The sequence below is a fragment of the Drosophila arizonae genome, chromosome X (genome assembly GCF_054131065.1).
Source record: "Drosophila arizonae isolate 15081-1271.41 chromosome X, UAZ_ARI_1.0, whole genome shotgun sequence".
NCBI lineage: Eukaryota > Metazoa > Arthropoda > Insecta > Diptera > Drosophilidae > Drosophila > Drosophila arizonae.
The window spans coordinates 23,783,383-23,798,247 of record NC_142927.1 but is presented as its reverse complement, the minus strand read 5'-3'; the positions used below and the strand labels follow the sequence as shown (position 1 = coordinate 23,798,247).

At 36.8% G+C, this 14,865-nt stretch overlaps 1 protein-coding gene across 2 annotated transcripts; it reads left to right on the top strand.

Moving 5' to 3' along the window:
* The first annotated feature begins 495 nt into the window (after positions 1 to 495).
* l(1)G0289 (plexin domain containing lethal (1) G0289) lies at positions 496 to 14,667 on the top strand. 2 transcript variants are annotated; one of them, XM_018015165.2, is made up of 8 exons: positions 496 to 657; positions 9,879 to 10,805; positions 10,876 to 11,085; positions 11,155 to 11,306; positions 11,375 to 11,453; positions 12,807 to 13,267; positions 13,340 to 13,357; positions 13,470 to 14,667. In XM_018015165.2, exons 1-8 carry the CDS (start codon positions 573 to 575, stop codon positions 13,536 to 13,538), a joined length of 2,001 nt encoding a protein of 666 aa, XP_017870654.1. In that variant the 5' UTR covers positions 496 to 572; the 3' UTR covers positions 13,539 to 14,667. The 2 variants fall into 2 exon arrangements, with proteins under 2 accessions (XP_017870654.1, XP_017870655.1); XM_018015166.2 differs by lacking the exon at positions 13,340 to 13,357.
* Positions 14,668 to 14,865: the final 198 nt, after the last annotated feature.

The following is a 14,865-nucleotide window of genomic DNA, read 5'->3' as shown; positions in this document are numbered from 1 at the left end:
CTTATTTAATATAATAAATAATATATGATTCTTGTGCTCTTCAAATTCAAGAGTATTCAAAAAATCGATATTTTCTTAAAATAACCCAACATAACCAAAAACAACATTAACCGTATTCTGCTTCCTGCTAAGATCTTGATTTATTAAATAAACATTATTTACCATTTACCGAACTTATGTATATGCGTGCTAATACTATCTAACTAATTCGAGTACCTAAAACATGTTTTCCTTAACATTTCTTGGATATCAACTTAACTAATCCAAATCAAAGGAATATAATTTGTGAATTAATGGGCAATCCATCAACCTTTTTAAACAGTAACAAAATATCAACTCATATGAAAATCAGAGTTGCATATAAGAAACTATCTTGAAAATACTATTATATACTGTGAATTGAGAAAATACCATATTATTGTCGCTGGAATTAGGAGAAAACGGTGTGACCAAGCTGCACGACCCTAAAAATGTAAATACAAGTCGAAGCGGTTTCTTTTCTTTGCCACTAATATTTTATTGTTCAGTGGCTACGGACGTGTACGTTTCATCGTGCGGGTTGGACAAGAAAAATGGCGAAAACTGTCGGTCGTGCGTACGCGCAAATCGCAATTCTATTAACTATATACGGATCAATACAATGTGTGAAATCAATATGTAAGTGAAACCAAAACACATTTGAATGTTCTCGAAACCTTTAATATTCAAATACGCATATACATATGTGTGCACATATGACAGATCATCATCATTAGGCTGCGATTATAGTGCTGGTGATGATGATGACGACGTTGTCGAAGAAGCAAAACGCAAAGATTGGTCGCGGAGAGTCATTGTGGGGGGGTATGGGTCAGAGGGAGTCAGAGCGCGCTCTGCTGCCAGTTGGTACTTTTTTGTATGGTGAAATTTTTGCTGCCATGTTTTTTTTCTGTTTTTTTTGTTTGTGTCTTTGTTGCTGTTAAAACGAATTTGTATTTTTATTGTAGTTGTTATATCTGCTGCCTGGCAGTAAATGCGTTAATTGACAACAACAAAAAATCAAGTGTACGTAGCGCTGAGTCTTGCGTGCGTGCGTGTGAGTGTAGTATGTGTGTGTGTGTGTGCAAGTGTGGCTCAGCCGAGTGTGAAAATAGGCAGCATTACTAAGAAGCGAACGTCCTGTCGCCTGCCTCTGCCTGTCCCTCTCGCTCTACCTTTAATAAACTACCCACGTTTACTTTATTTTAACAATTTTTTTTTTGTTTCGTGCGCTACGCTTATGTGCTCCACGCTCCACTTAACGTGCAACAATTTCCATAGACCGATTGCCGACCCCTTCACGCAATTGTAGAGAGCGAGCGACATCTCATCGTTGCATATCACAATTGAAATTTGTGGCGCATTTTTATCAAGGCGCAAAGAAAAGACGAATGTGTGTGGCTTCTTGTTTTTGGTTGTTGTTGTTGTTTTTGCTGCTGTCGTCCAACAATGTCGGCGACGCAATTTGCAATTTAAATAGAAATAGATCAAAGAACAAAACAGGTGGCAACCTTGCCAGCAGCAGCTGCTGCTGGCTTAAAGTGCCGTTACCTGCTCTCTCGCTCTCCAGCTCTTTTTCTCTCTATTGCCACTCTCTCAAGCATAAGATAGTGTTGTGTAATTAGCCATTAATGTAATGTGCTACACATACATACACATGCATATGTCCATGCATACATGTGTATGTGTTGATGTTTACTAGCCGCAGCGGACAGCGTTGCCAGAGCATTTAATGTCGTCGCAGTTCATTTACTTGTTTCTACTAACTGCACACGCACTTCACACACATGCATACATAGGTGGGCGCACACACGCATATGCAGATATGGTGAAATACATTCATATATATTTATACATTTGTATGTGCGTATTTGTTGATACAGTTGCGATTCAGCATTTCTTTGTCTGGCACCCGACGTTTATTTACCACCCACTTTATCAGTTTCTAGCATTTGCTTTGTGCTGTAAACTTTGCCATTCTCTGTGTTTCTATAATTACTCTAAATTGTTATTGCCGCTGTTGTAGTGGTTGTTATTGTTGTTGTTGTTGTATTTGTAGTAGCCTATGTACATAGTTACTAGAAATCAATTAAGGCACACTGCTAACAGTAGTATCTACTAGTAGCCAGTAGTAGCAGTAGCTTGTCGTAGTTAATCGATCTTTGATTTCAACTACACTTGACTCATGTCCCAGGGGACAGTCACTGACTGGCACAGCGGAGAGCGCTTATCATGAGCGATGTTATTGTTGTTGTCTTTGCTGCTGTGGTGATAATTACATGCATGCACCCATACAGACAAACATTCATATATAAATATGTATGAATTTACAGTAGTTTGAATGAGATTTGACTGCTCATTAATATACGGACAGGTTTACATACATACATATACATACGTGCGCATGCATGCACTTGTTTTGCATTGCAGAGATCTGTAATTGACGATTAACATGTTGACATTACAGGCAGTATCTGTTATGTTATTAGCAGGTAACTTGCCATTAGTTTATATCCAATTGCGTTCATAAAAATAATAGAGCGACTGAATGTTGTTCTGACAAATTGAGTAACCTGCTTGTGGAAGAAAATTCATTAGGATTTAATATGTAATTTATAAAAATATTAGTGTCAACTAAAATATGGGAAATAAAACTAAAAGCGAAATGAATGCATTATGTTCCATAATTTTTTATTATGGCATGACATTTGTGTTGCATGGAATCAATGAGGCAATATTACCGTTTCAAATGAAATTGGATGCCACGCCTTCTGAACTACTTGCCACAGTTGCCGATGGCTTCGCTGTTGCCGCAACTCTCTTAACATTTGTTTTCGATCAGCTTCGGATCCAAAAACTGAGCTGGCTGTCTCAATATTTTGTTAAGCAATGTTAAACGAATATTAAGATTAACACATGCTGTTTATTTAGTTATTAATTTTGATATTGATAAGTTTTTTTTTGCTCTAATATCTGGTGATCAAACGCTTTACTATTTTGATGACCACAGCTGTACGTATGTACATTTACTTTAAAAGGTGCAACTCTTGACAGATCTCAGCTAATTTTCGTAGACGTTAACGGAGGAGGCCAACAATTGTGTGCAGGCATGTAATTAATAGCAGGTGGGCTAAGGTGCTTTGTCAGTAAATGCCAAGTATGCTGATTTTCGCATGGAAAACACTTAAAAATGTACATTTAGCAATTTCACAGTTGGCATTTAATCTACTTTCGATCGTAAGGTAATCAGGAATGCGATAAAGCACGAACAGTTGTGTAGCATCCAATTGGGATTGCATGCGCTACAGCTAATTCCAATTGGAACACAAACACACACACACACAGACAAGTCTTATAATTCAAATGCCTATATATGTATGTATATTTGATTGTGTCAGAGACTTTCTTCTTCATATGCATCTCGATGCATTTGTACTGCATAATCCCCATGCCCCACCCCCTTTGCGCCCGGCTAACGGCTTGTGTTGACCGAAAATAGTTGTGCCCATTGTACGTATGGGCGCCCACACAGCGCAGCTGTCTCTCTCTCACACACACAGACAGGCGCTGTGTGAACAGGAAGCAGAGCCGTTGACGTTCGCACATCATCAACATTAAACATATGTATGCATTGACAAAGCTCCCACCTTCGAAATGTCTTTTACTTGCCCATTCCACTCTCTCGTGCGCGCTCTCTCTCTCTCTCTCTTTGGTTTTGTTTGTGACCAATGCATTTTGGACACTCTGGCAACTCTTTGCCCTTAGCCGTTGCGTTTTCGTGTGGTTTTCTTTTGTTTGTCTCTATTGATTTAACCAACCGTTAAGCATGTCCGGCTAACGGCGCTAAAAGCCCAATAAAGAACGTCAACTGTACAATTGCAGTGGTTGTTGTTGTTTTCGTCTGCACAAAGTAAACAAATGCTTTGCGATAGTTGAAAAACTTGTCTTCAGATAAGAGAGAATGAATTATCAGCAGTCATACTCATAAATAAGTCATACAACTAACATAATTATTAGTCAGCTCTATCTTTTCCTCTCTCTCGCTCGCTCTCTCTCTTTCTATCTCTCTGTCCGTGCACCTCGAACAAGAAATATCATTTTGCAGTCGCGTTTGCTTACCAAAGCAAAAGAAATTTATAAAAAAATTTTTTTTTTTTTAAATTAGGTCACACGCACAGTTGCTATGGATGCGCCATAAGGTCGTTAACACAGCAGCCAGCAAAAAATAAAATAAAATAAAATAAATAAAAAAATAAAAAATGAAATAGATAAATAAAAAGAAAAAAAATAAAATAAATAAGAAAAAAAAAAAAACGAATGGGAAGAATTACTTTCATTTTTCAATCAAATGCTGCGTAAATTTGCGCCAATTATTTAAGAACAGCAGAAGCCGCACGAGCTGCCGCCACCGCAATAACAATATCAGCCATTAACATAACAATTAACACCGGGTTCAATTGAATTGAATTATGCTCTTCAAGAGAGGCTCGCAGCTAAGCGCAGCGGGTGCGAGCGAGTCGGCAATTGCAGGTGTGTGTGTGACTCAGTGTGACCGGAGTCGATAATTATGCAAGGCAATGGGGAAATGGGAAACAAGAGTTGCAATGACGTGCGCAATGCTGACTGATGTGTGAGTGAGTGTGTGTGTGTGTGTGTACATCTATGTATCTGTGTACACTACTCTCTTTCTTTGCTTTGCGTTGCCTCACTCTACTTAAGTGTTGTCTGCCTCCCTCTCGCTCTCTCTTTACGTCATTTTTGAGTTACTATGCAAAATAAGCTGTAATTAGCTAAAACTCGATTTGCTCGAGTGCAAGGCAATTGCATACGATTTTGTTGCAATTGTCACTTACTCATGCGGCGTTGGCAAAGTGGTCGCGATTGTTTGCCGTGCGCTTGGATCTGCAACGTTGCATTATTACTTGGTTAAACACGAATCTTTGCCATAAAAAATAACGGCACTTTCTTAAATAAACAAAAAAAATGCAAAGTTTTTGCCATTTTGAAATGTGAAACTGCAGATATGACAATGGGGATTTGGGCTTGTGTATGTGTGTGTGAGCGAGAGAATAGGTTTGTGGCTGTGTGGCTATTATTTTATATAAGTTTATTCTCAAATTTATTTATATTTTAAAATTCTGTTTTTATGTACATACATATGTATATATATATATATATTTTATTTTTATTTTTTATTTTGATTTATATATTTGTTTTATTTATTTATATATTTTAATTTTAATTGACATAATTTATTTATAATTTCACCTTTTTTAATTATTACTTAAAGCACACCGCTGACCGCAAGTTTAAATAAATAATGCAAAGCTGCACACAAAATCATTAAGTGATGAAAAATACGATGATTGAGGCTATGCCCTTTGATATGAACTTAGTATAAAAAAAAAATAATATACATACATATGTAAATACATATTTATATAGTCATTATACCCATTGAAAATGTGAAATCCGGGTATAATGGCTTTGTAATTTATATATTTTAAGTATATAAGTTTTGTTTTTTTAACATATATTTTTTCGGTACTCATCTCATTTCATTATCGATAAAAATCGATATTTTTACATTGTTTTTGAACATGGTTTGTACACCGTAAGACGTAGTAATTAGAACTGAAATACGAAAGTCCATCGCGGAGAAAAGGTAATTCAGAAATATATTGGCATGATATAGAACAAATGGCAATCCAGTTGCCAGCTCCTTGCAGGATTTACAGGGTATCTCCTAGTCGAGCAGACTCTACTGGAGCACTGGAGCGCGTACAGTTCGAGTTATTTGTATTCCTAGGCCCGGCGACGCCTGGAGAATGTGTTGTGGCGGTGCTGGTGGTTGGTCGACATAACTAGGGGGCGTAACGGTGGGCGAAGAGTCGTTAGCGTTGAAATAACTAGACAAAAACGAAGAAATAAAATAGAAAAACAAGAATGTAATGTAATGAAAATAGAAAATCGATATTCAGCGGGCGGCGTCGAGTAACAGTTAATAAGTAATTACAGCTCAAGCAGAAATAGGCGGAAAATGCGGTTAAACAGTGTTGGAAAACCCACAAAAAAAAAAAAAAAAAAAAAAACAAAAACGTGAAATTGCTCAATTTATGCAAATGCCGTGTTATAAATAATAAAAGAGGATTGTCGTGTGTAAGCGAGAGATACGAGAGAGGTGTGAGTCAGAGGGAGGGGGTGGGTGAATAAAACAAAAAAAAAAAAGGCATTCAAATTACGAGTCATTGAGCTGTTACACTTTCAATCAGCGTCGCTGCTTACTGGCCCTTCGCCACGTTCAGTCGTCGCCGGTGAATAATTACAGTGCTGTCCATTGAATTAGCTACACTCTGTGCACTCTTTTCGTCGCTTAAGCGAGTGCTTCTATGCGACTAACCTCAGCTGTTCGTGTATGTGTGTGTGTGTGTGCACCAGCAAATTAACAAATTTGACATCGCAGCACTTTTGAACCGGTGTCAAACGAGTTCTCGTATGCAAAGCTATAAAAACGAAAATGTATTTAACTTGACAAAAACATTCAAAATAACAGAACAACAACAACAACAGCAACAGTTTGCATACATATGTATGTATATCCAATTTCAGCTCATTTCGCTCTCTCAGTGTTAAATATAAAGTTTCGGAAAATCTGATAAGCCATATCCAGCAAACCCACTGAAAATATGTTTTTATTTTTTCAATGACGCAAAACATTTCATGTATTTACGTATATTTATGATATATTATAATTGGGTTTTCAAGAGTCTGTTTTTATATATGGGCATATGTCCAGAAAATGTACCCGCTCCTGGGTTTTTTGTTTTAATTACCAATTATAGTGCTATTCAAGATCTAGAAAATTCACTACTTTTATCAACATAAAAAAGCTTCTTGGCATTGGCTCGCAGACGACAAAACTTTTCTGGAGAAATACCTATATCAAGTTATAGTTATTTCGCTTTATAAATACCCAAAGCTTGACAGATGAAATGTAGAATTATTGTAGCTTCTATTAGGAGAAAGCATCTCAAAAGTTGAATAGCCGAAATTTGAGTTTATTATATCTCATTGAAGATCCTCATGGCTCTATCTATAAAACTTGACATAGGATTCTTCTGGGCACTCCGGAATTGAAGAGTTAACGCTTTATTGTTATAGCTACAATGTTTATGTGGAACTTCCTTGATTATTATATCAGAACCGGTTCAATCTCATTTTGATAACAAGAGAAAAGAACAAAGAGCAAAAATAGGTAGGAATGTTGCAGTCGGACACCATCGAGTGTATAATACTCGTTTACTATGCCGAATAAATTTTATCTGAGAGAGTCAGAGAAAGAGAGAGAGAGGCATATATATAGATTCTATTATAATTGACGAACCATATAATTTAAGAGTCTTCGAATTGAAGGTTAGATCAGATTTTCTATATCAAGAGTATTTCGCTTATGATTTGTCCTTCGATTGATTGATTGATGTCACATCTAAAATATCTAACTACTATGCAAAATACTTTCCTTATTCATTTTTATCAATTGTGAATGCTTGAATTAGCATAAAAACGAAAGTATTTCATTGGTATTGCTAGACTTTATGTAAAGTCTTACATATTTTTACTAGGAAAGTCTACAAAAATTCTCAATCAAAGCTTTCTTAATTTTGTCGTAACTTTATGCTAAAAATTTACGTGTTATGATTAGATTTATTTCCAATTTCATTTTCAGCTTGAGAGAAAAGCAAGAAAAAGTAAATATTAGAGTCAAATATTTCAAGTCTTACATTCCAAAGCTAAACAAGCGAGACTCTAGGCGGGAATACAGAAAATTCGAATTTGAGTCCGCTCAGCTTACATTAAGTTTCAGTTTCAATAATTGTTTGTAGAGTGACAAATTGAAATTCAATTTAGAGAATGCCAAAAGTATGTATATTACGTCTCAAGAAACCGAGTGTTTCTCTATTTGGGCACGTGCATAGAGAAGCGCTTGGCGTCAATAACCACTTGAGTTTGACACGTTTTCCTCAACAGCTGAAATGATCTACTTTTTCAATTACAAGTGGGCTTCATCGAAGAATGAAAATTCAAAATCAATATCAATTTGTGTTTCATTTCAACAATTTGCAAACGTTGCTCTGGCGTAAGTTTATTCACAAATGGAATTTTAGATCCAATTCAGCAATAGCAGCTCAAAGTTGTGAAGCTCTGAAATAACACTCGTTATATGAAAACTCCTCAGCATGATATCACATTTAAATGATCTTATGAATCTGATCTTGAATCGACTATCATCTATAATGAAAATATAAATTATCATTCATATGAAACTGATTGTAAAATATGCTAAAAATGTCAAAGATATGATATTATGATATATATGTATATATTATCAAATCTAAAGCTCGATAACATTTTTAATCGGTTTGAATGAAAAAAATGTCAAACTAGATCACGTAATAAAAGATGAAGTTGAAGATGAAGATCAGTAGAGAAATAGAGCTAAAACAACTTGAATGTTGTGCCGAATCAAGAAAATATATTCTTGTGTATATAAACAAGCCAGCTTTTGTCAGTTATATAGATATGAAGAAACTGAACTTGCATTTTTTATGGTATTCACATGACAACCAAAAACGGAACTGATTAAAATGTAGGTAGAGTGCCTGAATGAGAGCAATAGCTGAAGAGAAAATCCAGTCAAATGAGATATTATTATACTATCTGTGCTTCTATTGTGAGGCTCGATCCGTATGGTATTACGTATTCAAATGACCCACCTACGCTGCGCTGACAGAGAGACAGAGAGCATCTAGCGTAAGCTGCAATTTTGGATGACTCAGTGCCATATCGTGTCTCGATTGTTGACCTCCAGCTCATTCAAACAGTAGAGCTTGTGTGCGCTGGGACTTAACTCAGATCGAGAAGCGTGAAATCGCACACGATCGCGCAGGCTAGTTCATGAGCGAATCACCAAATCTTAAAAAACAAAAAAAAGTTTTCCTTAAACTATTTCTATGAGTTCATCATTAGCATGCAAATCTTATAATATATTATAATTCTTGGGCCTAGTCTGGTCATCCTATAATATAAAAATAAAAAAGCATCTTTATATATACATACGAAGTTATTCATGAGCCCACCGCACCAGCAACTTTTCATTTTAAACAACATTTTCTTTACAACAATTTTCATAAGTTCATCAGATTGCAGATTGGAATTTGATATATACTAATATAATATAAATATCCGCCATAGTATTAGCTTTGTCTGATCACCCCATCAAACTATAATATAACCTATATATGTATATATGGCTACAAAATGATAATGGAACTGGAAATTTCCCGTTCATGTTTATATTAATATTTTTCATGGTTTTTTCAGGAATCAAAACAAACAAAAAATCCCTGAAAATAATTCTCATTTTCAAATAACTATATATTACCTATGAATCGTGATGTTTATGCCAAAATATTTGTGAATTTTCAGAATATATATATATATATATATATATATATATATATATATATATATATATATATATTTTTTTTTTTTTTTTTTTTTTTTTGCATTTGCATTTGCACTTTCAGTGCACTGAAATTTTTAGTGGGTATTAAAAATAGATTTACGGTACTCATAAAGCCGTTCTTATCACGCGAAAAATTATTTTTGGTAAATAAAAATGAAATGACTTTATATTCGCTCAATTAACAGATAAGAAATATGAAATTGTAAGCGTGGATATAATCGTAATATAGATATATGCCTTATTTAGCTATCTGAACTTATCCAATCGTCTCTTCCTCTCTCTCTCTCTCTCTCTCTCTCTCTCTCTCTCTCTCTCTCTCTCTTATCGCTTGCAGCGCCCGATGCCTACGTTGCGCTCGACACCAAACTCGCATACATCAATCCAGAGAAGATAGTCAGGTTGTCGGATGCAGTGCAGCAGAGTCACGCTGGGGATGAGCTGCAGCGGCGGCGCCGTGCTGCACCAACGGGCACGGCGGACTCGCCGCCCGTTCTGGGACCGACAATGGATGTCAAGCATCAGTATCAGAGCGTGAGCGCCAATGTGAACGCGAGCGGAAGTGTCGCAGCAGGAGCAGACGGTGCCACAACGGTCACCACCGTGGACAGCAAGGCTGCTGCAACGGGCAGCGTTACCTACAACGTGCACAACGTGGGCGTCAATGGCACTGGGCAGCGCAAGGACCTCAGCAGCGGCAGCGGCGATATTGCCAACAGCACCAATGGCACCGCCAGCATCAATGTGTCGGCTGCTGTGCCCAGTGCGCCGCCAAAGAAAACGCAGCTGATGGCATCGCAGCCAATGCAATATCCCAAGAAGGTGGCATCCCAAGCCGCGCAGGCAACGACAACAACCACCACAGATCGTGCGCTGATCGACGATGTCGATGTGTCCGACGAGGTCATCACCAAGGAGGCCAACAAATCCCAGCTGACCCGGTACGAGGATCACTACGACTACTATCGCAGCCTGCTCTACGAGAACAAGAGCGAGACGGATGAAATTTGGTCACAGTATCGCAACATACCAGTGAACAGTATGCTGTCCTCCTCGCATCGCCGGGCCATGACCGTCGAACTGAAGTTCGCGTTCCCCTTCTACGGTCACTATGTGCGCAACATAACCGTGGCCACCGGCGGCTTCCTCTACACCGGAGAGTACGTCCACTCCTGGCTGGCGGCGACTCAATATATAGCACCGCTGATGGCCAACTTTGATACGAGCATGTCGGACGATTCGTTTGTGCGGCTACTGGACAATGGTGAGTCCTTGCATAGCATATCTAGTCTTCCATAACTCTCACTGATTACATGTGATGTTACTCCTGCCAGGCACCGCCTTCACCGTCGTCTGGGAGAATGTCACGCTGCAGGATAAGCCCAATTATGGCAAATTCACGTTCAGTGCCACGCTGCATCAGAGTGGAGACATTGTGTTCGTCTACTATCAGCTGCCCATGCAGATCAACAACATACAGGATAATCAGCATCCGGTCAAGGTCGGACTCTCGGATGCCTATATCGTGGACAAGATGCTCTTCTGTATGTGCTGCACATGAGTTATATGGCTTGACCGCAAACTAATTCCTATTTTGCCTACTCCTAATCCAGTTGCTCGCCGCAAGACCATCTATGAATATCATCGCGTCACATTTAGCCAGCAGGAAATCAGGAATTCGACAATTGTCGTCCTCACTGCCTTGCCCACATGTCTCGGCTACTCCGACTGTCAGGCGTGCATTAATCACAATACCACATTTGAGGTGAGCTGCGCCAATGTGCCTTTCATTTTGAATTTGAAACTAATCCTTGATTCGTTCCATTCCCGCAGTGCGTTTGGTGCCCCACGCTGAATCGTTGCTCCACAAGCACTGGCAACGATCGCAGAAAGCAGGAATGGCAGCAAAAGGGTAAATCTTAATATTAATCTCAATGAAGCCAATGCAATTTGATTTGTATTTACTGGAATGGGTTGTTCTATGTTCATAATCAGCTCGGGAATAGGCAATTACTAGCTCACTGTATATGAAAGTTGTTTAGTCGCTTTTATTAATATATCTACTACTACTACTAGTCAGGGAATGTTTATATCGCCGCTCTTTTTAAAGCTCTTCAATTTGTTTATGACAAATAATTGTTATAAATCTTAAAATATTTAGTGAAAAAAAAAAAAAAAAAAAAAAAAAAAACAAAATGAATGACAAAAACAGACAAAAGATATTTATTTTTACGGCAAATGAAAGAACGGTATAAACTTTTATTTGCAAATTTTATTAAACTTTTTTTGCTATTTCTAAAATAAATTTATGTGGTAAAAAAATTGTATCACATAAATTTTCATATAAAAATCAAATTATTTGTATATTCAATTTTGATAAAAAAAAAAAAATTAGGACATAAATTTAATTTTTTTTTCTTTTTTTGATTTTTATATCAAAATTTGATGTGTAATAATTATATATTATTTGTATCATTTGAATTGATTTTAATAACTGAGAGACATTTTTTTGTTTGGATAACTTGAAGAATAATACAAATTATAATCGCTAAGGTTCCTGACAAAATGTTTATCACTCATTATACTACTTAAGGCTTACAAATGCAGCTTAGAGATCTTAATTGACTTTTAGCAACATGTATTCCAAAACTTTGGGTTATTAATAACTCAAATTCTGAAATATGCTAGGTATTTGTATGACAAATTTGTATCTATCATGTCTAATAAGGTTAACGAGTGTTAGAGATATTTATTGAACTTTATCATGTGTGTTCCAAAATATTTATCAGGCCATGTTCTTTCATCGAAATCTTAATAGGTCAATTACTTAAGGATTATCAATTTTTGTATCATAAAATATTAATCAAACACTGTACCCATTAAGGCTAACGACATTTTTATATAGTTAAGAAAGAAGATGGACAAGAAGAGTGAAAGAAAACTTAACGATAACATAAGCAATTTAAATGTATAACCTGAATGGGAACAGAAACACTTTCCCCACAGTCATAGATGTTGATTGATATTGAAAGTTTTGATAAATTATGGAAGATTTAAAGTGTAGTTTTTATATTAAGAGCTATTATAAAATGTAATTAGTAAGAGAAGGGGAAATAATACTAAAAAGAGCGAGAAAGAAGATAAGATTGAATTGGCCAATCAGTGCACAATGTGGAAAATATACTAGGCTATTATTTATTATCTATAACCCATTCGATATCGAAAGCGATAATTGATCAATTTGCTACAATTTGCTATTTTGCAGGCTGTGATCGTTCGATGATTAGCAGCAGCGATGCTTGCCCGGCGCTCGGCCAAAAGGGCAACAATGCTGCCCAAGAGAATAGCAGCAGTAACAACAGCAGCAACAACAACAGCAACAACAGCAGCAGCAACAATAGCAGCAACAACAACAACAGCAGCAGCAGCGTACCCAGCGGGTCGCCCGACGCCAATGGGTCAGCAGGCAGTGCACCGGCAACAGAGCCAACTATTAACAGCACGCAGCATCCGTCAAGCGGCACCTCAGCGGCTGCAGGCCACGCGGCCGGCGATGGCGTCAATGCCGAGAAGAGCGAACATCTTGGCGCCGTGCTGCCAGAGAATAAGAATGTAGGCGTGGCTCTTGGCTTTATGGTGCCCATTTGTCTGGTGTTTGCGGTGACGCTGTGGCTCTTCTATGCGTACCGAAATCCGCACACACGGAGCGGTCAACTGCTCATTCAGGTGAGTCGATCAATCAGCCATGGGCCAATTAATTAATTGCAAACTAAGCGATTTCTGTATATTTACATGCAGTCCAAGCATTTACATCAGGTTTGTTAACTAATCGTTTAGCCCTTGACCTTTGTCATTAACCCAACTAGTTTGTCTCTATCATCTGTCTCTTTATTTTATTAATCGATCTTCTCTCCTCTCTTTCACACAGTTCCGTCCCAGCCAGTGGTCATGGCGACGCGGCGAGGCGCGCTACACGGCGGCCACGATACACATGTAGTGCAGCGGAGAGATATAATCGTGCATCTGTTGCGTGTCACTGGGATGTAACGTGTCACAGCCGTGACAAAATATCAGTTAAAATGTCTGCCTCCGCTTTCCCGCCCCATCCTGCGCAAACGCCTTACCTTCCGCCAGCAACTGCAACTGTGACTTGATATAGAACATCAAATTGAAATATATATATATATTAATGCATATATGTATGTGTACTAACCGGGCAGCTATCGATAATTCTCACAGTTGTCCATCGTTCAATCGCTCATCTCTTACAAACAATTAACGAAAGCGTGTCTAATCACAATTACAATTGGAATAGAAATACATATTTCAATTTAAGAAAGAGAGAGAGAGAGAGAGAGAGAGAAACATAGCAGTAAAGTATTTTGGAACACTGAGAGAACAGTAATTAGCAGTGCATTAAGAATAAAACTAACCGAAATTTAAAGAACCCATAACAAAAAAGAAAAGGAAAAAAAAGACAAATACATTAATATCCTAATCTGCCTAGTACATTTTATAATTGTTGTAAAAGGGCAACATTGCTTTAAGGATAATTGAGTTCAAGCAAGATGCTCTCCTTGTCTTCTTCTTCTACTTCCTCATTGAATATCCGTGATCTAGATCCCTCCCTGTACCTTTAGTTCCCACCAAACAGCTATACATATATATATATACACACACACACGCACGCATACACAGACACGGGGCACAGTGCTTTCAATATAGTAGTTCAATTGTAAAAATCATTTTTTTCTGTTTGTTTTTTTTTTTATTATTATTTTATATATATTATATATTTTTTTTATAAATATGTGTGAATTTGTTCTTTTGCGGCTCTCAATTTTCAATATGTTCTAATTATTACAAACCTAAAGTATAAAATTTTAACTGTATTTCCCTTCGTTTTCTTTTTATGTATTATATGAGTACTTTATATGGATGTATATAAAGCACTTGAATCTATATATATATATACATACATACATATATACATATGCATATATATCAAAATGGATATATCCAAAACGACCTCTTCTTTTTGTTAGTATATTTTCTATTAATTAATATTATAAATATACATAAAGAAATAATGAATAATAATAAAAAAAAAAATGAAAAAACAAGAATTGCGGTAAACAAAAAGATAAACTAAATAATTGATTAAGTGAAATATTAAAAACAAGCAACTAAAGATCTATAACAAAACGTAAGAAAAACAAGCAACTAAGGAAATTGTATAACAATGTATTTTGATAATGAAATTAAATTTGTATTTTAAGCTCTTATTACATATACAACATAATTTAAATAAAAACTAAGAAAAA